This window comes from Oncorhynchus kisutch, linkage group LG28 (assembly GCF_002021735.2).
Source record: "Oncorhynchus kisutch isolate 150728-3 linkage group LG28, Okis_V2, whole genome shotgun sequence".
NCBI classification, from domain to species: domain Eukaryota; kingdom Metazoa; phylum Chordata; class Actinopteri; order Salmoniformes; family Salmonidae; genus Oncorhynchus; species Oncorhynchus kisutch.
In genome coordinates, this window is record NC_034201.2 from 32,632,752 (window position 1) to 32,656,927 (window position 24,176).

Below are 24,176 nucleotides of genomic sequence, written 5' to 3' on the forward strand. Positions count from 1 at the left end.
ATCTATAAATGGAGAAAGTTCAGCAATGATGCTACTCTCCCTAGGAGTGGTAGGTGTGGCTGTCCTGCAAAGATAACTGCAAGAGCACAATGCAGAATGCACAATGAGGTTAAGAAGAATCTTAGTGTCAGCTAAGGACTTAATTAAAGAAATCTCTGGAACATGCGAACATCTCAGTTGCCGAGTCTACGATACGTAAAACACTAAACAAGAATGGTGTTTATGGGAGGACACCATGGAAGCAGCAACTGCTGTCCAAAAAAAACATTGCTGTACGACTGAAGTTTGCAAAAGAGCATCTGGATGTACCACAGCGCTACTGGCAAAGTATTCTGTGGACAGATTAAACTAAAGTTGAGCTGTTTGGAAGGAAGGAACACACTACAGTGCCTTGCGAAAGTATTCGGCCCCCTTGAACTTTGCGACCTTTTGCCACATTTCAGGCTTCAAACATAAAGATATAAAACTGTATTTTTTTGTGAAGAATCAACAACAAGTGGGACACAATCATGAAGTGGAACGACATTTATTGGATATTATTATTATTCAGCCCCCTTAAGTTAATACTTTGTAGTGCCACCTTTTGCTGCGATTACAGCTGTAAGTCGCTTGGGGTATGTCTCTATCAGTTTTGCACATCGAGAGACTGACATTTTTTCCCATTCCTCCTTGCAAAACAGCTCGAGCTCAGTGAGGTTGGATGGAGAGCATTTGTGAACAGCAGTTTTCAGTTCTTTCCACAGATTCTCGATTGGATTCAGGTCTGGACTTTCACTTGGCCATTCTAACACCTGGATATGTTTATTTTTGAACCATTCCATTGTAGATTTTGCTTTATGTTTTGGATCATTGTCTTGTTGGAAGACAAATCTCCGTCCCAGTCTCAGGTCTTTTGCAGACTCCATCAGGTTTTCTTCCAGAATGGTCCTGTATTTGGTCATCTGACCAGAGCACCTTCTTCCACATGTTTGGTGTGTCTCCCAGGTGGCTTGTGGCAAACTTTAAACAACACTTTTTATGGATATCTTTAAGAAATGGCTTTCTTCTTGCCACTCTTCCATAAAGGCCAGATTTGTGCAATATACGACTGATTGTTGTCCTATGGACAGAGTCTCCCACCTCAGCTGTAGATCTCTGCAGTTCATCCAGAGTGATCATGGGCCTCTTGGCTGCATCTCTGATCAGTCTTCTCCTTGTATGAGCTGAAAGTTTAGAGGGACGGCCAGGTCCCTGAAATGTGGCAAAAGGTCGCAAAGTTCAACGGGGCCGAATACTTTCGCAAGGCACTGTATGTGTGGAGAAAAAAAGGCACAGGACACCAACATCAAAACCTCATCCCAAGTGTAAAGTATGGTGGAGGGAGCATCATGGTTTGGGGCTGCTTTGCTGCCTCAGGGCCTGGACAGCTTGCTATCACTGATGGTAAAAAAAAAATCCAAAGTTTATCAAGACATTTTGCAGGAGAATGTAAGGCTATCTGTCCACCAATTGAAGCTCAAAATAAGTTGAGTGATGTAACAGGACAACGACCCAAAACACAGAAGTAAATCAACAACAGAATGGCTTCAACAGAAGAAAACACGCCTTCTGGAGTGGAGTAGTCAGAGTCCTGACCTCAACCCGATTGAGATGCTGTGACATGACCTCAAGAGAACGATTCACACTAGGCATCCCAAGAATATTGCTGAACTGAAACAGTTTTGTAAAGAGGAATGGTCCAAAATTCCTCCTGACCGTTGTGCAGTTCTGATCCACAGCTACAGAAAAAGTTTGGTTGATGTTATTGCTGTCAAACTTAGGGTCAACCAGTTATTAAAACCAAGGGTTCACATACTTTTCCCACCCTGCACTGTGAATGTTTACAGAGTGTGTTCAATAAAGAAATGAAAACACATAATTGTTTGTGTGTTATTAGTTAAAGCAGACTGTGTTTGTCTATTGTTTTGACTTAGATGAAGATCAGATCAAATTGTAGGACCAATGTATGTAGAAGTCCAGGTAATTCCAAAGGGTTCACATACTTTTTCTTGCCACTGTAGCTATTTTCACATATGTGATATAAAGCGACAATTTTGGCGTGAATACAAAGGAGACAAAAAAACTATGGTGCAAATTTAAATTCTACAGAGTGGAGTAACTATGGTTGTTCTGCAACAGACAGTGAAGAGACACATAGTTAGCCAGCGAATGAAACATGTATACTGTATGAGCCATAGCATCCCGAGGCAGCTGTTATCAATGGCAACCAGCCTTTAATACTCAACACAATAAAGAAAGGGACATTGTGGGGACATTTGGATGTAATGTAGTACTATGTGTTTAATTTATGTGTATATATCTCTAACCTAAGAGATGTCTGGATATAGTCAGGTACTATGTGTGTAATGTCGTACTGTGTGTGTAATGTAGTACTATGTGTGTAATGTAGTACTATGTGTGTAATGTAGTACTATGTGTGTAATGGAGTAGTAGTAGTGACATATTTATCTCTCAGCTGGCCAAGGTATAATATTTCAGAATATATTGCTGTAGTAGTACGTGTGTACTGTAGTAGTATGTGTGTACTGTAGTATATCATGCAGTCTTAGTAGTAATGCATCTATCTCTCACCTCGGGGAGATGTCACATCCCTGCTGCATGAAGGCACCCAGGGAGAACCAGAGGGAGTTGAAGATGCCAAACTCGTTGGGGGGCTGGTCGCTGGGCGGACCGTCGGTACCCTCTTCGGGCTCCTCGGTGTGCCACTCGTACGGGCTGAAACGGCTGACCAGGAAGAGCACCACGCTTACGCCGATGTAGGCGAACACAATGCACATCCAGATCTCGTAGGCCAGCGGGTCCAGGAAGGAGAACACCCCAGGTTTGGACTTCTGGGGCTTCTTGATCATGATGGAGATGCCCAGCGACATGAAGGGCTTGGAGAAGTCGATCACCTCCTCCCGGACCAGCGTGATTGTCAATGGGGCCACAGCGATTTCCGCTTTCTGCGTGTGGGCGGCGGGAGAGAAGGAAAGAAGGAAGGGAAATAGCGGAAGTAGTTAACATTTCGACTGGACAGTCATCTAAGCTCCTAATAAAACTGTGGACAAACGGTAGACAACAGTAGACCGTATCTGTTTTTTGTTCTCTTTCCACCTTATTCAGCACTGTCAACATCACACACTACAGTGAGTGAGTGTGAGCCTGAGGCGAGCCCATATCCAAATGTATTGTACTAAAGATGAATTGTTCCCAAAGGGACATACATGTACTGTACATACAAGATCAGCTACAGTATGTCAGAGCCAGAAAAGCCAGGGGCTGTATGTATCAAGTATCTCAGAGCAGGAGTGCTGATCTAGGATCAGGTCCCTCCTGTCCATGTAATATTATCTAAAAGGCAAAACTGATTAAAAAAAGAAAACCATACTGAGTCGCTTGATGGAAACGGCCCGAGAACTCTCTTCTTAGTCGACCATGTCTATCATTCACACATCTGTCTATCCTCCTATCTGACACAATCACTAAGTACACAAATCACAAACAACAAAAACAACCACCAGTATTTTCTCTCCATCCTGCCTTTTTTCATTTCATTTTGCCACTTTGCCACTTTTTCTGATTGAACACGTCTTACAATGTTTCGAATAGAAAAAGACAGTTTCGAATAGAAAAAGACGGGCAGTAGCTCTAATCCTAGCGGCTTAATTCGAAAGGCCGCGGATCTGAAGGAGAAGGGAATCAAATAACGCTGTTGGAGAAATATGCGTACAACACAAGACGGAAGAATTTGACACAGGACACACGTATTGCTTCTTTGCGGCAAATCCACAAACCAGATTATTGTTAGTTATTTAGCAACACATCCGACCTTTCCTGCCTGGACATCTGCAGTGTGGAATTTGGGATTTATCAGCAAATAAATTAATAAAAGTTTGATATATTACAAGCCGACATGTTGCATAGAGGGAGAGAGAGAAGAAACAGAGATACAAATTCCCTCGTCCTCAGCATTAATTACTAAGATGACAGGTTGGCTTGCATTGAGTAACCATTAAAATACATGACGGGGCTGAAATGGGGGGAGACCTTTCACAGTGACACAGGCTTTGAAAAGGACTGTCAGAGGGTGAATGGTCACCAGGCAAGGTCTTAGAGACAGGGAAGTGCTGACGGGCTAAGCTCTGAGCTCACAGCTTCCCTCTGCACTGTAAGAACCCTGCAATCTCTCTAAGCTTTCACACACACGTGCACACACACACTTTTAAAGTACAGTACCTTCATTTTTCACCCCTTGTACAAACACCCCCTACACCTGTACATGAATCCTGTTATCTCTTAGCAACAGACAGGAGGTAGCTAAGCACCGGCATCATTTAACCCTCTCACCTCTCAAACTTAACACATCACACACAAAGCACACTTTAACCCCTACACCTCTATCACACTTGACACACTACACTGGTCCCAGCTCTGGCCCCTAGCACGATCACCTTATAATAGCCTGTATCTCTTAGCTAGAAGCACTAGGGTTGCACAATTCTAATAAATTTCCCCCAAAATAATTTATAAATCCCGGTTGTGAGAATCCAGGAATCAGAGGGAATCCAACCACGATTTCTGGAATTTGTCCACCCTAATAAGCACCAAAAGATCCCTTATCCTAAGGTTTAGTTTGGTCAAGATCAAGCTATTTGAAGTAGTCCAGGTAACTGACCAACTGACGAGTGTCAAGCCATCTGTGTTTTGTGTTTAAAACAACTGATTCTGTGTCTTCAGTTCATTGGCTGCCTTTAACTAAACAGATTTACAAATGAATGTAAAGTGTGAGTGAAACCCTGCATCAAATAAACTTTAAAAATGGGTCAACAAAGTCAAGGAGATCCCGCACGCGCATACATGCACAAACACCCCTCAGTGCCCTGTCCCTCTTACCCCGTACACCAGCTCCCCAACCATGCCATTCCAAATCTTGGTCTCTGGGTCCCGGGCGCCGTACTTTCCGTCGGGTACGATAGCGATCTTGTACTTGATGCCAATGTGTTTGGCAATCTCCGAGGCCAGGTCCACGCAGTAGCCTTCATACTGGTCGTTGCCCTCGTACAACTCCCAGTTCTTCTTCAACATGACATATGGACCCTCCTACAAAGTGACACACACACCACAGGGACCACAGGGTCAAACTGGCAAACATGTCCCCCGCTTACAGACAGTCACTTGCCCAGCGAGCATAACTGGTTGACACCAGGTCATAATGAGTGACGTTGTAATGACGTCCATTCAACCAGTTTCAAAATGTTGTTTAAGTGACGTCATAGTGATATTATTTTAATACATTTTTAAAACTGGTTGAATTGACGTCATTAGAACGTAATGATTATGTCATTTCAACCAGTTTTGCTCATTGGATTTTTCACAGAAAAATAGACAGAAGACAAGCGTGCAGAAACACATACAGTATGTATGTTGTAGACATGACCGAGAAATAGGCCTACACAATTTAGCAACAAATAGGGCTTACAGTATGATATTGTGTGGATCTTCCAAAATGAACAAACAAGATTGCTTTTCTATAAATATGGAGTTCATGTTAAAAGATTATGTACCAATGTTTCAACTTATTGAACACAGATGTGGACGATAAAACAGCCATTGAACGTTACACTGGCTATTATTTAAAATGGTACTGTGATACAGTATGAGAGAGAGAGAGAGAGAGAGATACAGAGAGAGATACAGAGAGAGAGATACAGAGAGAGAGATACAGAGAGAGAGAGTAAGACAGAGAGAGCAAGACAGAGAGAGCAAGACAGAGAGAGAGATACAGAGAGAGAGCAAGACAGAGACAGAAGGGGAGAGAAAGAGAGAAAGTGAGAGAGCAAAAGAGAAAGACAGAAAGAGAGGGGGACAGAAAGACAGAGGTAATGACAGTCAGAAAGACAGAGGTAAAGACAGTCAGAAAGACAGGGGTAAAGACAGTCAGAAAGACAGAGGTAAAGACAGTCAGAAAGACAGAGGTAAAGACAGTCAGAAAGACATATGTAAAGACAGTCAGAAAGACATGGGTAAAGACAGTCAGAAAGACAGAGGTAAAGACAGTCAGAAAGACAGAGGTAAAGACAGTCAGAAAGACAGAGACAGACAGACAGACAGACAGACAGACAGACAGACAGACAGACAGACAGACAGACAGACAGACAGACAGACAGACAGACAGACAGACAGACAGACAGACAGACAGACAGACAGACAGACAGACAGACAGACAGACAGACAGACAGACAGAGAAAGCGAGACAGACAGAGAGAGACAGACAGACAGACAGACAGTAGACAGAGAGAGCGATCGAGACAGATCGGGACAGAAAGAAAGACAGAGAAAGCGAGACAGACAGAGAGAGAGAGAGACAGACAGACAGAGAGACAGATCCAGACAGACAGAAAAACAGAGAGACAGATAGAAAGGACATTGAAAAAACTTTGATAATGCTTAAAGAACTCGTAAAGAATGCTGAAAGTCAGCAGCAGATTTGAAATGTTTCCAGACTCTCCAAGTTGATCATGGCTTGTCTCAGTGGGTAATGAACCCTATTAGACATAGCGTTACACACACACGCACGTACACACACATAAGTAGAAGGAAGAGAGTCCAGTAAGTGTATGTGTGTGAGTTGGAGTTGACAATCGAATTGACAGATACACAGTCTGTCTGATAGGTGAGGAGTATGTACAATAATAAACTTCATAAAGATTGGTATTGACGACATACTCCATCTCTCTCTCTGATAGGTGAGGAGTATGTACAATAATAAACGTCAAAATAATGGGTCTTGACTATATACTAAATCTCTCTCTCTGTCTCTCTCAAAACATCTATGTGTCGCAGTCATCATGGCACAAATCAAACCTTTATTTTTCACTTGGCTGCATGACATTCAGTAAATTGAGCACATTTCAAGCATGAGTGGAGAAATATATTTGAAAACGTTGAGGTGCTTTCAGTAAGTCCCCCAGCTGCTGCTGTTGTGGTAAAACACCATTCAGTTGCCTTGTCCTTGATATGAGGTGGAAATGGGTATTTGATGAATGAGAACAATCTTAAAGCCATCTCTCATTCCTTATGGTGAAACAGGAGATGTATGCTAGCTGTAGTAGTGGGTATTTATTGGATGTGTACTGGAGGCCCCTTTCTTATTCTGACATACCCCTAGCAAACAGGAGCTGTTCTAAAGACATTAGGCAATGTTCCCCTTAGGTCCCTTGTAGGGTTTTTGTACAACGTTATCCCACATACACTCTGAGAAGGTTAAAACATGACATTTCCCTCGGGACCATAATGGTACGTTCAATACTGTAGGGTTAGAAAGGTGTGCGGTTCCAAGCTCTGCCGAAATATATTCAGTCAGAGTGCCATTGTTATAAACTATATTCATTATCTGACTAACACTAATAAAAAATTGCTTTTTTGTCTGAAGCCCTTTGAATGATATAGCCATTGAATCAGGTGAGCGACAGTCCAATGCGTTTGCTTTCAGTCTAGAGATTAGCCATATTCAGAGCTACCACTGTGGATTAATGATTGCTATACCAGTCCAATTATTATTATTTTATTTAACTAGGCAAGCAGTTCAGAACAAATTCTTATTTACAATGACGGCCTATAACGGCCAAACCCGGACGACGCTGGGCCAATTGTGCGCCGTCTTTTTAGACTCAATCACGGCCAGTTGTGATACAGTCTGGATTCGAACCAGGGTGTCTGTAGTGACGCTTTTAGCACTGAGATGCAGTGCCTTAGACCACTGCGCCACTCAGGAGCCCAAATGAAGGCTTGTCATCAGAACGAATAGCATATTTCCATGAGAAACAGCTGAACAGACACTACCTGCCTGGCTCTTTTCACTGGAGCATTCCTTTGGCCATATGGTAGCTGATGAAAGCCAGAAAAACCACAAACAAAAGCATTGCATGGACAACAGACAAAACCCCCCCTCCGCCGTGTGAATGCCAACTCCCGAGTTGATCGTCCCTGCTGGTTTGATGTACACAAAACATGCCAGCTTTCTCTCTCTCTCCCTCCAATGCATTGCCAAAACAGTTTGTGTTACTGTTTGTCTTATTGTAGTCACCACAGAATGTAATACTGAAGTAAAAGCTTAATTAGTGTATATTACAGTAAACAAACATTATCAAGCGCAAACACACATTAGAGACTCTATCCGACACAGTCGGCATGGTTAAACACTGATATTATCATGCTCTATAAAATGATTTCTTAGGCAGTGCTTTTGAAGGTGTATTATAAAGCAGTTATATACAAAAATTGAATGGAAACGGACAGATTCAGAGCAGTCTTTTTTAAGTTATTTCGTTAAAATCTCAACATCTATTCCTACATATTTCAAATACTGTATTAGCCATAATCACCTGCAATATGCCAGGCATGGACATTCATGTAATAAGAACATTTATATCCTAGAGTTGGTTGAGACCAATTGCACACAAACACACACACGTGCAGACATACACACACGCACACACACGCACGCACACGCACAGTTAAGCGCAACCATGTTAATGTGATGTTTGATTAGAAGAACAAAAACGTGTCTTTAGACAGGATGAAGGGTCCATTGTGGTTCCTATCCCCCGCCACATTCTTGTTCATTTACTTAAAGATTTGTTCAGATTGTGTCCATTTTGGGTCTTCTTGAAGGGGTTCATTTTGGCTCTGGATAGATCCTTCCCTTGGGTCAGTTTCCTAATAAGGTGTGCATTAGAATTCACAACGCATCTCTCCGTTGCATCAGTCTGTGTCTTTAGGGGGTTCATTTTGGCTCTGGCTGTGTCCAACACTGTCCGTCAGTCCCCCAATAAGGGATGTGTCATTTGGGCTCAGCTTGTGTCCATTTTCTCAGTTTCTTAAAATGGGGTTCCTCACCAGGGGCTGAAAAGAGGAGGATTCTGCTGAGGTATGACTCTCCAATCCCAATTCCATCCCTCCTCTACTCACTCTGCCTTTCCTTACCGTGTTCTCTCCATCTCCTCTAACTAACTAACCACCTTGACTTTCAGAAACACAGTAAATCTTCACCCTTTTCACACTATCATGCCGACCCGAACGAACTGTGCTGGCCCCGGATATTTCCTTTTCACATTGTCAGCCCGGTTTCAGCATCTAGGAGGAATGCATTACCAGGCCAGCTCAGCACAGCTTGGTTTGGCTCGGCTCGGTTCAGCTCAGTAGTGTGAAAATCCTGATTTAGCACCCATAGTTCACATTACATGCAACCGAGTGTTACAGTATCAGTGCAAAAAGAAGGAGAAACCGAATGTAACAAACAAATATCAAGCAACGAGTGTTACGTAGGAGGACACAACCTCCTGACATCACAGCACACATCAGCCCAGAGAGTTTCTGTCTGAGTGCATGTGTGTGTGTGTGTATGTGTGTGTATGTGTGTGTGTGTGTGTGTGTGTGTGTGCATGTGTGCGCCTGTATGTGTGTGTGCATTTGCATCTGTGTGTGCGTGTGTGTGTTTGAGTATAGAATCTGACTTTGTTGCCTCATTAAATACCAACTCTTAAAATGCATGTGTAGCAGTCTCTGGCAGGGATACAGAGCACAGCTCATGCATTTTATAAAGGGGACTAGACTAGTCATGGTAGGTACTGCACTTACGGTGACATGTTTACAATGACATCTCCATAGTGTAACAACGTCTGTGTAACAACGTCTCAAATGCATCTGCAGTGCCAATGTTGGTGAGTGTTTTGGATTATGTTTGTGTTTGTGTGACTGAACGTCTGCCCTGAGGCAGAGGAAGGTAGAGTAAAGCCCTGTCCGGGAGAACATTAAGACGTGAGCGCGCTAGAGGGTGTGTGTGTCTGTGGCTCTTTTGTGCTTGTGTGTCTCTTTGTGTGCATGTGCACGTATGCCCATGTGTGTGTGTGTAGGGTTGTAGCGTGTCTTACCATGATAGTGGTGACTACAACAGTTCTGTTCTCCAGGATTTCATTGGGAAGGAGGGCTTCATTCTGGATCAGAACCAGCTTGTCTGAATCCGTCCAGTAACCCATCTGGAGACAGACAGAGGGTGTACGTGTTCAGTGTGTGTAGAGGGTGTATGTGTTCATACAGTGAGTGTAGAGGGTGTATGTGTTCATACAGTGCGTGTAGAGGGTGTGTTTGTACAGTCGTGGCCAAATGATTTGAGAATGACACAAATATTTATTTTCACAGTCTGCTGCCTCAGTTTGTATGATGGCAATTTGCATATACTCCACAATGTTATGAAGAGTGATCAATTGAATTGCAATTAATTGCCATGCAAATGAACTGAATTCCCAAAAAACATTTCCACTGCATTTCAGCCCTGCCACAAAAGGACCAGCTGACATCATGTCAGTGATTCTCTCGTTAACACAGGTGTGAGTGTTGACGAGGGCAAGGTTGGAGATCACTCTGTCATGCTGATTGAGTTCGTATAGCAGACTGGAAACTTCAAAAGGAGGGTGGTGCTTGGTATCATCGTTCTTCCTCTGTCAATCATGGTTACCTGCAAGGAAACACGTGCCGTCATCATTGCTTTGCACAAAAAGTCCTTCACAGACAAGGATATTGCTGCCAGTAAGATTGCACCTAAATCAACCATTTACCGGATCATCAAGAACTTCAAGGAGAGTGGTTCAATTGTTCTGAAGAAGGCTTCAGGGCGCCCAAGAAAGTGCAGCAAGCGCCAGGACCATCGCTTAAAGTTGATTCAGCTGCGGGATCGGGGCACCACCAGTACAGACCTTGCTCAGGAATGGCAGCAGGCAGGTGTGAGTGCATCTGCACGCACATTGAGGCGAAGACTTTTGGATGTTGGCCTGGTGTCAAGAAGGGCAGCAAAGAAGCCACTTCTCTCCAGGAAAAACATCAGGGACAGACTGATATTCTGCAAAAGGTACAGGGATTGGACTGCTGAGGACTGGGGTAAAGTCATTTTCTCTGATGAATCCCCTTTCCGATTGTTTGGGGCATCCGGAAAAAAGCTTGTCTGGAGAAGACAAGGTGAGCGCTACCATCAGTCCTGTGCAATGCCAACAGTAAAACATCCTGAGACCATTCATGTGTGGGGTTGCTTCTCAGCCAAGGGAGTGGGCTCACTCACAATTTTGCCTAAGAACACAGCCATGAATGAAGAATGGTACCAAAACATCCTCCGAGAGCATAAGGCAAAAATGACAACTAAGTGGCTCGGGGAACAAAACATTGATATTTTGGGTCCATGTCCAGGAAACTCCCCAGACTTAATTCCATTGAGAACTTGTGGTCAATCCTCAAGAGGACAAAAACCCACAAATTCTGACAAACTCCAAGCATTGAGTATGCAAGAATGGGCTGCCATCAGTCAGGATGTGGCCCAGAAGTTAATTGACTTCCGCCAGGGCGGATTGCATAGGTCTTGAAAAAGAGGTGTCAACACTGCACATATTGACTCTTTGCATCAACTTTATGTAATTGTCAATAAAAGCCTTTGAAACGTATGAAATGCTTATAATTATACTTCAGTATTCAATAATAACATCTGACAAAAATATCTGAAGACACTGAAGCAGCAAACTTTTGGCCACGACTGTACAGTGTGTGTAGAGGGTGTGTGTGTACAGCGTGTGTACAGTGTGTGTAGAGGGTGTGTGCAGTGTGTGTAGAGGGTGTGTGTGTACAGCGTGTGTACAGTGTGTGTAGAGGGTGTGTGCAGTGTGTGTAGAGGGTGTGTGTGTACAGCGTGTGTACAGTGTGTGTAGAGGGTGTGTGCAGTGTGTGTAGAGGGTGTGTGTGTACAGCGTGTGTACAGTGTGTGTAGAGGGTGTGTGCAGTGTGTGTAGAGGGTGTGTGTGTACAGCGTGTGTACAGTGTGTGTAGAGGGTGTGTGTGTTCAGCGTGTGTACAGTGTGTGTAGAGGGTGTGTGTGTTCAGCGTGTGTACAGTGTGTGTAGAGGGTGTGTGTGTTCAGCGTGTGTACAGTGTGTGTAGAGGGTGTGTGTGTTCAGCGTGTGTACAGTGTGTGTAGAGGGTGTGTGTGTTCAGCGTGTGTACAGTGTGTGTAGAGGGTGTGTAGAGGGTGTGTGTGTTCAGCGTGTGTACAGTGTGTGTAGAGGGTGTGTGTGTTCAGCGTGTGTACAGTGTGTGTAGAGGGTGTGTGTGTTCAGCGTGTGTTCAGCGTGTGTACAGTGTGTGTAGAGGGTGTGTGTGTTCAGCGTGTGTACAGTGTGTGTAGAGGGTGTGTGTGTTCAGCGTGTGTACAGTGTGTGTAGAGGGTGTGTGTGTTCAGCGTGTGTACAGTGTGTGTAGAGGGTGTGTGTGTTCAGCGTGTGTACAGTGTGTGTAGAGGGTGTGTGTGTTCAGCGTGTGTACAGTGTGTGTAGAGGGTGTGTGTGTTCAGCGTGTGTACAGTGTGTGTAGAGGGTGTGTGTGTTCAGCGTGTGTACAGTGTGTGTAGAGGGTGTGTGTGTTCAGCGTGTGTACAGTGTGTGTAGAGGGTGTGTGTGTTCAGCGTGTGTGCAGTGTGTGTAGAGGGTGTGTGTGTTCAGCGTGTGTACAGTGTGTGTGCAGTGTGTGTAGAGGGTGTGTGTGTTCAGTGTGTACAGCGTGTGTGCAGTGTGTGTAGAGGGTGTGTGTGTTCAGTGTGTACAGTGTGTGTGCAGTGTGTGTAGAGGGTGTGTGTGTTCAGCGTGTGTACAGTGTGTGTGCAGTGTGTGTAGAGGGTGTGTGTGTTCAGCGTGTGTACAGTGTGTGTAGCAGTGTGTTCAGCGTGTGTACAGTGTGTGTAGAGGGTGTGTGTGTTCAGCATGTGTACAGTGTGTGTAGAGGGTGTGTGTGTTCAGTGTGTACAGTGTATTTCTGGTGTGTAGTTTCCAGTATTTCTGTTTCATTATGTGGTGTGAAGATCTGTGAGTATCTGAGATAATGTGTGTGTATACAAGCAAAGGATAAGAGCCACACAAATTGTACAGTATGCTTGGATGTGTCATGTACAGCACATGAAAGTACACAATGTTGAAATGTTTAGTATATAGTACATGAGTCATATAATAGGTGAGTCAAGCTAAGGCAGTCAATATAAATGTCTGCCATATAAATTGGAGGTGTCTGCCATGGATCAAGAAGACAGGTGGGGGGGGGGGAGTGATGGCGGGCTGGCCGTGAACTGCTCCTCTCTCTCCCTGCTGAGTGTAGGAATGATTGACGAGCTTTTGAGGGGCGGTGGAGAGGTGTGGGTGTGTGCATGCGTGAGCGTGTGTGTGCATGCATGTGCATGAATGGAGTTGTCTGTATGTTCGCACGTGTGTGTACCCAGACCCCCTCCCTCCTGTCCTGACAGCCAGCCAGCAGACCCAAACAGCCTGCTGATTGATGAACACACTCCTCCTCCCTCCATCACTTTCTGTCTCTACCGCTCCACTGCTTTCTGTTCACCTACCGTAGTTGGCTGGTGTCCGACACATACAGTACACAGACAGCACTAAACATACACACATAGGCGCAGGTGCGCACACACATTGCCGAAGCCTGAGTATACTATTCATGCAGCAACTTGAATATAGAGATCACTGATACACAATACACAGATTCTACAGACACAGACAATGCTAAACAGATAAACAGATAATGACATGATGTTCGCTCTCTGTCATTTCAAACAGAATGAAATTAAACATACAGTTATTCATTGCTCAAACGTGCATATTATGTTTTTAATATGATTCAGTTATTATGGTATAGTGGTATTATGGTATAGCAATTATGGTTATAGCTAGAAAGCATGGGCTGTGATGGAAATTGAGAATACAATTTAGTGATTATAAATTCAAAAGGTATAATAGTGTGGGCAGTAAGGTGCAGCATAGGTGGGTGAGCCAGTGAGGTGCAGTATAGGTGGGTGAGCCAGTGAGGTGCAGTATAGGTGGGTGAGCCAGTAAGGTGCAGCATAGGTGGGTGAGCCAGTGAGGTGCAGTATAGGTGGGTGAGCCAGTGAGGTGCAGCATAGGTGGGTGAGCCAGTGAGGTGCAGTATAGGTGGGTGAGCCAGTGAGGTGCAGCATAGGTGGGTGAGCCAGTGAGGTGCAGTATAGGCGGGTGAGCCAGTGAGGTGCAGTATAGGTGGGTGAGCCAGTGAGGTGCAGCATAGGTAGGTGAGGCAGTGAGGTGCAGCATAGGTGGGTGAGGCGGTCACAGCACTAGTCTTCTTACCCGTCTGGGTCCATTGTTCTTCAGCTCAAACACGTCCATGGTGTAGTTGACCCTGCGTCCATAGTGGTCAAACTGGACATTACCTGTTAATCCCTGCAACCGGACCTGCAAACAGTATCATCATTCAACACCGGTAACTTTACCAAAATTACCAGAAATCCTGGTTGAAAGATTCCCAGAATAATCAGGTAATAAGAAGGAAATCAGGAATCATCCGACCATGATTTCTGGAGATCCTGGAAATTACCAGAATTTTGCAACTACATCAGAGTGGAAGAATACTTTTATTTTACTTTTAATAAGATACATTTCATATGACATAGTATGTAGTGTTGACTGGTGATGTAATTTGTGAAAGTTCCCAGAACATTCGTTCGGGCAAATGTTCTTATGACACAAAAACTGTCCAGTCGTGCTGATGAATATAGAATGTTTGTATAAAACATTCACCTGATGTTGCAAGAATGTTCCTAGAACACATTTAATCTGTTCTTTAAATGTTCCCAGAATGTTTCATTAGGTTATGGAACAGTCTGGTGAGAACATTTCGAGTGGAAATCACAAAATATATGTTCCCAAAACACAAACCTTTTCCACTTCTGCAGATGATTCTACAATGTTTCCTTTAGGGGGCAAAAAACATTCACCATATGTTGCAAGAACGTTCCCAGAACACATTTAATCTGTTCTTTAAAGGTTTCCAGAATGTTTCTTTAGGTTGTGGGAACATTGTAGGTATATGATGAGATAGGTTCCCAAAACACTAAAACTGTCCAGTTGTGCTGCCATTCAGATAATGTTTGTATCAGGGTGCACAAAACATTCATTTGATGTTGCAATTTTTTTTTACAGAACAGCCATTATGAGTTCTTTAATGGTTCCCAGAACATTTAGGTCGTGGGAAAAGAAAGTGTGAATACATTACAAGAGATAGGTTTCCAAAACACAAAATAAATCAAATCAAATTTTTATTTGTCACATACACATGGTTAGCAGATATTAATGCGAGTGTAGCAAAATGCTTGTGCTTCTAGTTCCGACAATGCAGTAACAACCAACAAGTAATCTAACTAACAATTCCAAAACTACTGTCTTATACACAGTGTAAGGGGATAAAGAATATGTACATAAGGATATATGAATGAGTGATGGTACAGAGCAGCATAGGCAAGATACAGTAGATGATATCGAGTACAGTATATACATATGAGATGAGTATGTAAACAAAGTGGCATAGTTAAAGTGGCTAGTGATACATGTATTACATAAGGATGCAGTCGATGATATAGAGTACAGTATATACGTATGCATATGAGATGAATAATGTAGGGTAAGTAACATTATATAAGGTAGCATTGTTTAAAGTGGCTAGTGATATATTTACATCATTTCCCATCAATTCCCATTATTAAAGTGGCTGGAGTTGAGTCAGTGTCATTGTCAGTGTGTTGGCAGCAGCCACTCAATGTTAGTGGTGGCTGTTTAACAGTCTGATGGCCTTGAGATAGAAGCTGTTTTTCAGTCTCTCGGTCCCAACTTTGATGCACCTGTACTGACCTCGCCTTCTGGATGATACAGGCAGTGGCTCGGGTGGTTGATGTCCTTTATGGCCTTCCTGTAACATCGGGTGGTGTCCTGGAGGGCAGGTAGTTTGCCCCCGGTGATGCGTTGTGCAGACCTCACTACCCTCTGGAGAGCCTTACGGTTGAGGGCGGAGCAGTTGCCGTACCAGGCGGCTGGGGATGCCGTCTGGCCCTGCAGACTTGCGAGGGGTTAACACGTTTAAATGTCTTACTCACCTCGGCTGCAGTGAAGGAGAGACCGCATGTTTTCGTTGCAGGCCATGTCAGTGGCACTGTATTGTCCTCAAAGCGGGCAAAAAAGTTATTTAGTCTGCCTGGGAGCAAGACATCCTGGTCCGTGACTGGGCTGGATTTCTTCCTGTAGTCTGTGATTGACTGTAGACCCTGCCACATGCCTCTTGTGTCTGAGCCGTTGAATTGAGATTCTACTTTGTCTCTGTACTGACGCTTAGCTTGTTTGATAGCCTTGCGGAGGGAATAGCTGCATTGTTTGTATTCGGTCATGTTACCAGACACCTTGCCCTGATTAAAAGCAGTGGTTCGCGCTTTCAGTTCCACACGAATGCTGCCATCAATCCACGGTTTCTGGTTAGGGAATGTTTTAATCGTTGATATGGGAACGACATCTTCAACGCACGTTCTAATGAACTCGCACACCGAATCAGCGTATTCGTCAATATTGTATTCTGACGCAATACGAAACATGTCCCAGTCCACGTGATGGAAGCAGTCTTGGAGTGTGGAGTCAGCTTGGTCGAACCAGCGTTGGACAGACCTCAGCGTGGGAGCCTCTTGTTTTAGTTTCTGTCTGTAGGCAGGGATCAACAAAATGGAGTCGTGGTCAGCTTTTCCGAAAGGGGGGCGGGGCAGGGCCTTATATGCGTCGCGGAAGTTAGAGTAACAATGATCCAAGGTCTTTCCACCCCTGGTTGCGCAATCGATATGCTGATAAAATTTAGGGAGTCTTGTTTTCAGATTAGCCTTGTTAAAATCCCCAGCTATAATGAATGCAGCCTCCGGATAAATCGTTTCCAGTTTGCAGAGAGTTAAATAAAGTTCGTTCAGAGCCATCGATGTGTCTGCTTGGGGGGGGGATATATACGGCTGTGATTATAATCGAAGAGAATTCTCTTGGTAGATAATGCGGTCTACATTTGATTGTGAGGAATTCTAAATCAGGGAACAGAAGGATTTGAGTTCCTGTATGTTTCTTTCATCACACCATGTCACGTGGAGTGGTGCACGGTGTGCCTGTCTCCGGAGTCTGACCAGAAGACCGCCTCGTTTCCCTCTTTTTCAGAGTCGTTTTTTTGGGTCGCTGCATGGAATCCACTCCGTTGTCCTGTTTGTAAGGCAGAACACAGGATCCGCGTCACGGAAAACATATTCTTGGGCGTACAGATGGTGAGTTGACGCTGATCTTATATTCAGTAGTTCTTCTCGACTGTATGTAATGAAACCTAAGATGACCTGGGGTACTAATGTAAGAAATAACACGTAAAAAACAAAAAACTGCATAGTTTCCTAGGAACGCGAAGCGAGGCGGCCATCTCTGTCGGCGCCGGAAGTAATCACTCAGTTGTGATGACATTCATACAATGTTCATACACTTTTCACACTATCATGCCGACCCGCACTGGACATTCTCTCAATGTTGCAATAATGTTCTTGTGATACTCATGAAGGTTGCACAGAACATTCCAACATTGTTGCATAATGTTCCACGATTTCCAAATAAGTCCGTTTTTATGACGTTCATAGAACATTTGTTTTAGGTTCAACATAATATTCCATTAATGTTCACGCAATATAAATTTTTCTTGGAGGTCCTCAGAACATTTCAATAACTTTTAGAACATTTTATTTTTAAGTCTGACAGAATATTAGCTCAACATTGGCAGCATGCACATTTTTTATTTAGCTCCTTAAAGCAAAAGAAAGCAGATTATGGTTCTCTCCAGATTTGATTGGAATACATCTCCATTATGGTTCTCTCCAGATTTGATTGGAATACATCTCCATTATGGTTCTCTCCAGATTTGATTGGAATACATCTCCATTATGGTTCTCTCCAGATTTGTTTGGAATACATCTCCATTATGGTTCTCTCCAGATTTGATTGGAATACATCTCCATTATGGTTCTCTCCAGATTTGTTTGGAATACATCTCCATTATGGTTCTCTCCAGATTTGATTGGAATACATCTCCATTATGGTTCTCTCCAGATTTGATTGGAATTCGCATTTGAGGATAGCATTGTAGACAAGGTGATATAGGCACACATGGCATTTTCATTTCATCCACATTTAATCAAACAAACATATTTTTACATTACATATGTTGACAAACTGCACATTATTTAATTCATAAGACATTTGAACAGCATTTCATCTCAATCCAGGTATTTTATGCTCTGCGCCACCAGGTAAGCGCTCTGACATATTCAGCGCTCTTACATATACTGCCATGGCAGTATGGTCAGCCAGGAATAACGGCTGCCTTTTTAGCCTTCTTAGACATAATTAACATAGGGATATACTGGTAACTGGGTTATTCACCATGACTTCACCCACCCTCTTCATATACTGCATACTTCTGGGCCCATATTTACAATGTATACAAGACTATGAGTTCTGATCTCAGATCACTTTCGCTTTTCAGATCATGAAAAATAGTGTCTCAAAGAAGGAATTATATTGGGTGCGTTTTATTAAAAAGTTGAAGAGTACATTTTACACAATGTTTTATTTTTTACAGGTCAAAATTCTTCATTTCTGACTGGACTTATGAATCTGGACGAAATAAACTCTCTTTTAGTATAGTGGATATGAGCATATATTTTACATTATTTTTTCAAAATAATGGTTCAAGAATATGTGGGATTGAACCTGTGGATCTGCAACCAGATTATTGACCTTCTGCGCCACCAGGGACTAGCTGAGACCTTGTGTTTTTTCCCCAATCTAATATTGTCAATCAGGACACGGCACACAACCACTGAGTTATTTAACACGTTCCCTTTCTCTTTATATGCTGTGTACTTGTAATATTGTTTTTAAAGATTTTACTCTTTGCTATTGTGCATTTTTTTAACAATTTGAATTTGAAACAATCACAGTAAGGTACTTTTATTTTTATTTGCATTGGACCTTTATTTAAATGAACCGGGTAGGCTAGTTGAGAACACCTTTATTTAACCAGGTAGGCTAGTTGAGAACACCTTTATTTAACCAGGTAGGCTAGTTGAGAACACCTTTATTTAACCAGGTAGGCTAGTTGAGAACACCTTTATTTAACCAGGTAGGCTAGTTGAGAACACCTTTATTTAACCAGGTAGGCTAGTTGAGAACACCTTTATTTAACCAGGTAGGCTAGTTGAGAACACCTTTATTTAACCAGGTAGGCTAGTTGAGAACACCTTTATTCAACCAGGTAGGCTAGTTGAGAACACCTTTATTTAACCAGGTAGGCTAGTTGAGAACACCTTTATATAACCAGGTAGGCTAGTTGAGAACACCTTTATTTAACCAGGTAGACTAGTTGAGAACACCTTTATTTAACCAGGTAGGCTAGTTGAGAACACCTTTATTTAACCAGGTAGGCTAGTTGAGAACACCTTTATTTAACCAGGTAGGCTAGTTGAGAACACCTTTATTTAACCAGGTAGGCTAGTTGAGAACACCTTTATTTAACCAGGTAGGCTAGTTGAGAACACCTTTATATAACCAGGTAGGCTAGTTGAGAACACCTTTATTTAACCAGGTAGGCTAGTTGAGAACACCTTTATTTAACCAGGTAGGCTAGTTGAGAACACCTTTATTTAACCAGGTAGGCTAGTTGAGAACACCTTTATTTAACCAGGTAGGCTAGTTGAGAACACCTTTATTTAACCAGGTAGGCTAGTTGAGAACACCTTTATTTAACCAGGTAGGCTAGTTGAGAACACCTTTATTCAACCAGGTAGGCTAGTTGAGAACACCTTTATTTAACCAGGTAGGCTAGTTGAGAACACCTTTATATAACCAGGTAGGCTAGTTGAGAACACCTTTATTTAACCAGGTAGGACTAGTTGAGAACACCTTTATTCAACCAGGTAGGCTAGTTGAGAACACCTTTATTTAACCAGGTAGGCTAGTTGAGAACACCTTTATTTAACCAGGTAGGCTAGTTGAGAACACCTTTATTTAACCAGGTAGGCTAGTTGAGAACACCTTTATTTAACCAGGTAGGCTAGTTGAGAACACCTTTATTTAACCAGGTAGGCTAGTTGAGAACACCTTTATTTAACCAGGTAGGCTAGTTGAGAACACCTTTATTTAACCAGGTAGGCTAGTTGAGAACACCTTTATTTAACCAGGTAGGCTAGTTGAGAACACCTTTATTTAACCAGGTAGGCTAGTTGAGAACACCTTTATTTAACCAGGTAGGCTAGTTGAGAACACCTTTATTTAACCAGGTAGGCTAGTTGAGAACACCTTTATTTAACCAGGTAGGCTAGTTGAGAACACCTTTATTTAACCAGGTAGGCTAGTTGAGAACACCTTTATTTAACCAGGTAGGCTAGTTGAGAACACCTTTATTTAACCAGGTAGGCTAGTTGAGAACACCTTTATTTAACCAGGTAGGCTAGTTGAGAACACCTTTATTTAACCAGGTAGGCTAGTTGAGAACACCTTTATTTAACCAGGTAGGGTAGGCTAGTTGAGAACACCTTTATTTAACCAGGTAGGCTAGTTGAGAACACCTTTATTTAACCAGGTAGGCTAGTTGAGAACACCTTTATTTAACCAGGTAGGCTAGTTGAGAACACCTTTATTCAACCAGGTAGGCTAGTTGAGAACACCTTTATTCAACCAGGTAGGCTAGTTGAGAACACCTTTATTAACCAGGTAGGCTAGTTGAGAACACCTTTATTTAACCAGGTAGGCTAGTTGAGAACACCTTTATTTAACCAGGTAGGCTAGTTGAGAACACCTTTATATAACCAGGTAGGCTAGTTGAGAACACCTTTATATAACCAGGTAGGCTAGTTGAGAACACCTTTATATAACCAGGTAGGCTAGTTGAGAACACCTTTATTTAACCAGGTAGGCTAGTTGAGAACACCTTTATTTAACCAGGTAGGCTAGTTGAGAACACCTTTATTTAACCAGGTAGGCTAGTTGAGAACACCTTTATATAACCAGGTAGGCTAGTTGAGAACACCTTTATATAACCAGGTAGGCTAGTTGAGAACACCTTTATATAACCAGGTAGGCTAGTTGAGAACACCTTTATTTAACCAGGTAGGCTAGTTGAGAACACCTTTATTTAACCAGGTAGGCTAGTTGAGAACACCTTTATATAACCAGGTAGGCTAGTTGAGAACACCTTTATATAACCAGGTAGGCTAGTTGAGAACACCTTTATATAACCAGGTAGGCTAGTTGAGAACACCTTTATATAACCAGGTAGGCTAGTTGAGAACACCTTTATTTAACCAGGTAGGCTAGTTGAGAACACCTTTATTTAACCAGGTAGGCTAGTTGAGAACACCTTTATTTAACCAGGTAGGCTAGTTGAGAACACCTTTATTTAACCAGGTAGGCTAGTTGAGAACACCTTTATTTAACCAGGTAGACTAGTTGAGAACACCTTTATTCAACCAGGTAGGCTAGTTGAGAACACCTTTATTTAACCAGGTAGGCTAGTTGAGAACACCTTTATTCAACCAGGTAGGCTAGTTGAGAACACCTTTATTCAACCAGGTAGGCTAGTTGAGAACACCTTTATTTAACCAGGTAGGCTAGTTGAGAACACCTTTATTTAACCAGGTAGGCTAGTTGAGAACACCTTTATTTAACCAGGTAGGCTAGTTGAGAACACCTTTATTTAACCAGGTAGGCTAGTTGAGAACACCTTTATTTAACCAGGTAGGCTAGTTGAGAACACCTTTATATAACCAGGTAGGCTAGTTGAGAACACCTTTATATAACCAGGTAGGCTAGTTGAGAACACCTTTATTTAACCAGGTAGGCTAGTTGAGAACACCTTTATTTAACCAGGTAGGCTAGTTGAGAACACCTTTATTTAACCAGGTAGGCTAGTTGAGAACACCTTTATTTAACCAGGTAGGCTAGTTGAGAACACCTTTATTTAACCAGGTAGACTAGTTGAGAACACCTTTATTCAACCAGGTAGGCTAGTTGAGAACACCTTTATTTAACCAGGTAGGCTAGTTGAGAACACCTTTATTTAACCAGGTAGGCTAGTTGAGAACACCTTTATTCAACCAGGTAGGCTAGTTGAGAACACCTTTATTCAACCAGGTAGGCTAGTTGAGAACACCTTTATTTAACCAGGTAGGCTAGTTGAGAACACCTTTATTCAACCAGGTAGGCTAGTTGAGAACACCTTTATTTAACCAGGTAGGCTAGTTGAGAACACCTTTATTTAACCAGGTAGGCTAGTTGAGAACACCTTTATTTAACCAGGTAGGCTAGTTGAGAACACCTTTATTCAACCAGGTAGGCTAGTTGAGAACACCTTTATTTAACCAGGTAGGCTAGTTGAGAACACCTTTATTTAACCAGGTAGGCTAGTTGAGAACACCTTTATTCAACCAGGTAGGCTAGTTGAGAACACCTTTATTTAACCAGGTAGGCTAGTTGAGAACACCTTTATTCAACCAGGTAGGCTAGTTGAGAACACCTTTATTTAACCAGGTAGGCTAGTTGAGAACACCTTTATTTAACCAGGTAGGCTAGTTGAGAACACCTTTATTTAACCAGGTAGGCTAGTTGAGAACACCTTTATTTAACCAGGTAGGCTAGTTGAGAACACCTTTATTCAACCAGGTAGGCTAGTTGAGAACAAGTTCTCATTTACAACTGCGACCTGGCCAAGATAAAGCAAAGCAGTTCGACACATATAACAACACAGAGTTACACATGGAGTAAAACAAACATACAGTCAATAATACAGTAGAAAAATAAGTCTATATACAATTTGAGCAAATGAGGTGAGATAAGGGAGGTAAAGGCAATAAATAGGCCATGGTGGCGAAGTAAATACAATATAGCAATTAAAACACTGGAATGGTAGATTTGACAGTAGATGAGTGTGCAAAGTAGAAATACTGAGGTGCAAAGGAGCAAAATAAATAAATAAATAAATACAGTAGGGGAAGAGGTAGTTGTTTTGGCTATTTATATATGGGCTATGTACAGGTGCAGTGATCTATGAGCTGCTCTGACAGCTGGTGCTTAAAGCTAGTGAGGGAGATAAGTGTTTCCAGTTTCAGAGATTTTTGTAGTTCGTTCCAGTCATTGGCAGCAAAGAACTGGAAGGAGAGGCGGTCAGAGGAAGAATTGGCTTTGGGTGTGACAAGTGAGATATACCTGCTGGAACGCGTGCTACAGGAGGGTGCTGCTATGGTGACCAGCGAACAGAGATAAGGCGGGACTTTACCTAGCAGGGTCTTGTAGATGACCTGGAGCCAGTGGAAGCGAGGGCCAGCAAATGAGAGAGTACAGGTCACAGTGGTGGGTAGTATATGGGGCTGTGGTAACAAAACAGATGGCACTGTGATAGACTGCATCCAATTTGTTGAGTAGGGTGTTGGAGGCTATTTTGTAAATGACATCGCCAAAGTCGAGGATCAGTAAGAAGGTCAGTTTTACAAGGGTATGTTTGGCAGCATAACGTAACGTTAGCTAGCTAGCTAACAGTGCTTTTTAACTTGAAATTAAAATGACTTTCTGACAAAATTAGAAATGTGTAATATATGAAAATGTAGCTAGCTAGACTATCTTACCCGTATACTTGGATGGACGCTTCTCCCTCTGTCACAGACGGCATGGTTGCCTTAGTTTGAAGATGTATAAAACACCTGTCTCCGGATTACAACAGCCTTCAGTGTGTTCTCTTGTTGACTCCATCTCCTTAGCTACAGTGCCTTGCGAAGGTATTCGGCCCCCTTGAACTTTGCGACCTTTTGCCACATTTCAGGCTTCAAACATAAAGATATAAAACTGTATTTTTTTGTGAAGAATCAACAACAAGTGGGACACAATCATGAAGTGGAACGACATTTATTGGAAATTTCAAACTTTTTTAACAAATCAAAAACTGAAAAATTGGGTGTGCAAAATTATTCAGCCCCTTTACTTTCAGTGCAGCAAACTCTCTCCAGAAGTTCAGTGAGGATCTCTGAATGATCCAATGTTGACCTAAATGACTAATGATGATAAATACAATCCACCTGTGTGTAATCAAGTCTCCGTATAAATGCACCTGCACTGTTATATTCTCAGAGGTCCGTTAAAAGTGCAGAGAGCATCATGAAGAACAAGGAACACACCAGGCAGGTCCGAGATGCTGTTGTGAAGAAGTTT

At 42.6% G+C, this 24,176-nt stretch overlaps 1 protein-coding gene across 3 annotated transcripts in view; it reads right to left on the reverse strand.

The window, feature by feature from the left end:
* The window catches only part of LOC109873442 (glutamate receptor 4), a 188,034-nt gene that overhangs the window by 30,785 nt on the left and 133,073 nt on the right, over positions 1–24,176 (reverse strand). For 2 of the 3 annotated variants that reach the window (XM_020465091.2, XM_031808440.1), the window contains exons 8-11: positions 14,217–14,321; positions 9,954–10,058; positions 4,915–5,121; positions 2,611–2,984 (exon numbers count right to left, since the gene is read on the reverse strand). In XM_020465091.2, coding sequence (XP_020320680.2) covers positions 2,611–2,984; positions 4,915–5,121; positions 9,954–10,058; positions 14,217–14,321 — 791 coding nt within the window. Of the gene's footprint in view, positions 1–2,610; positions 2,985–4,914; positions 5,122–6,870; positions 8,926–9,953; positions 10,059–14,216; positions 14,322–24,176 lie in introns of those variants that run through there. The other variant, XM_031808441.1, reaches the window with a different exon arrangement.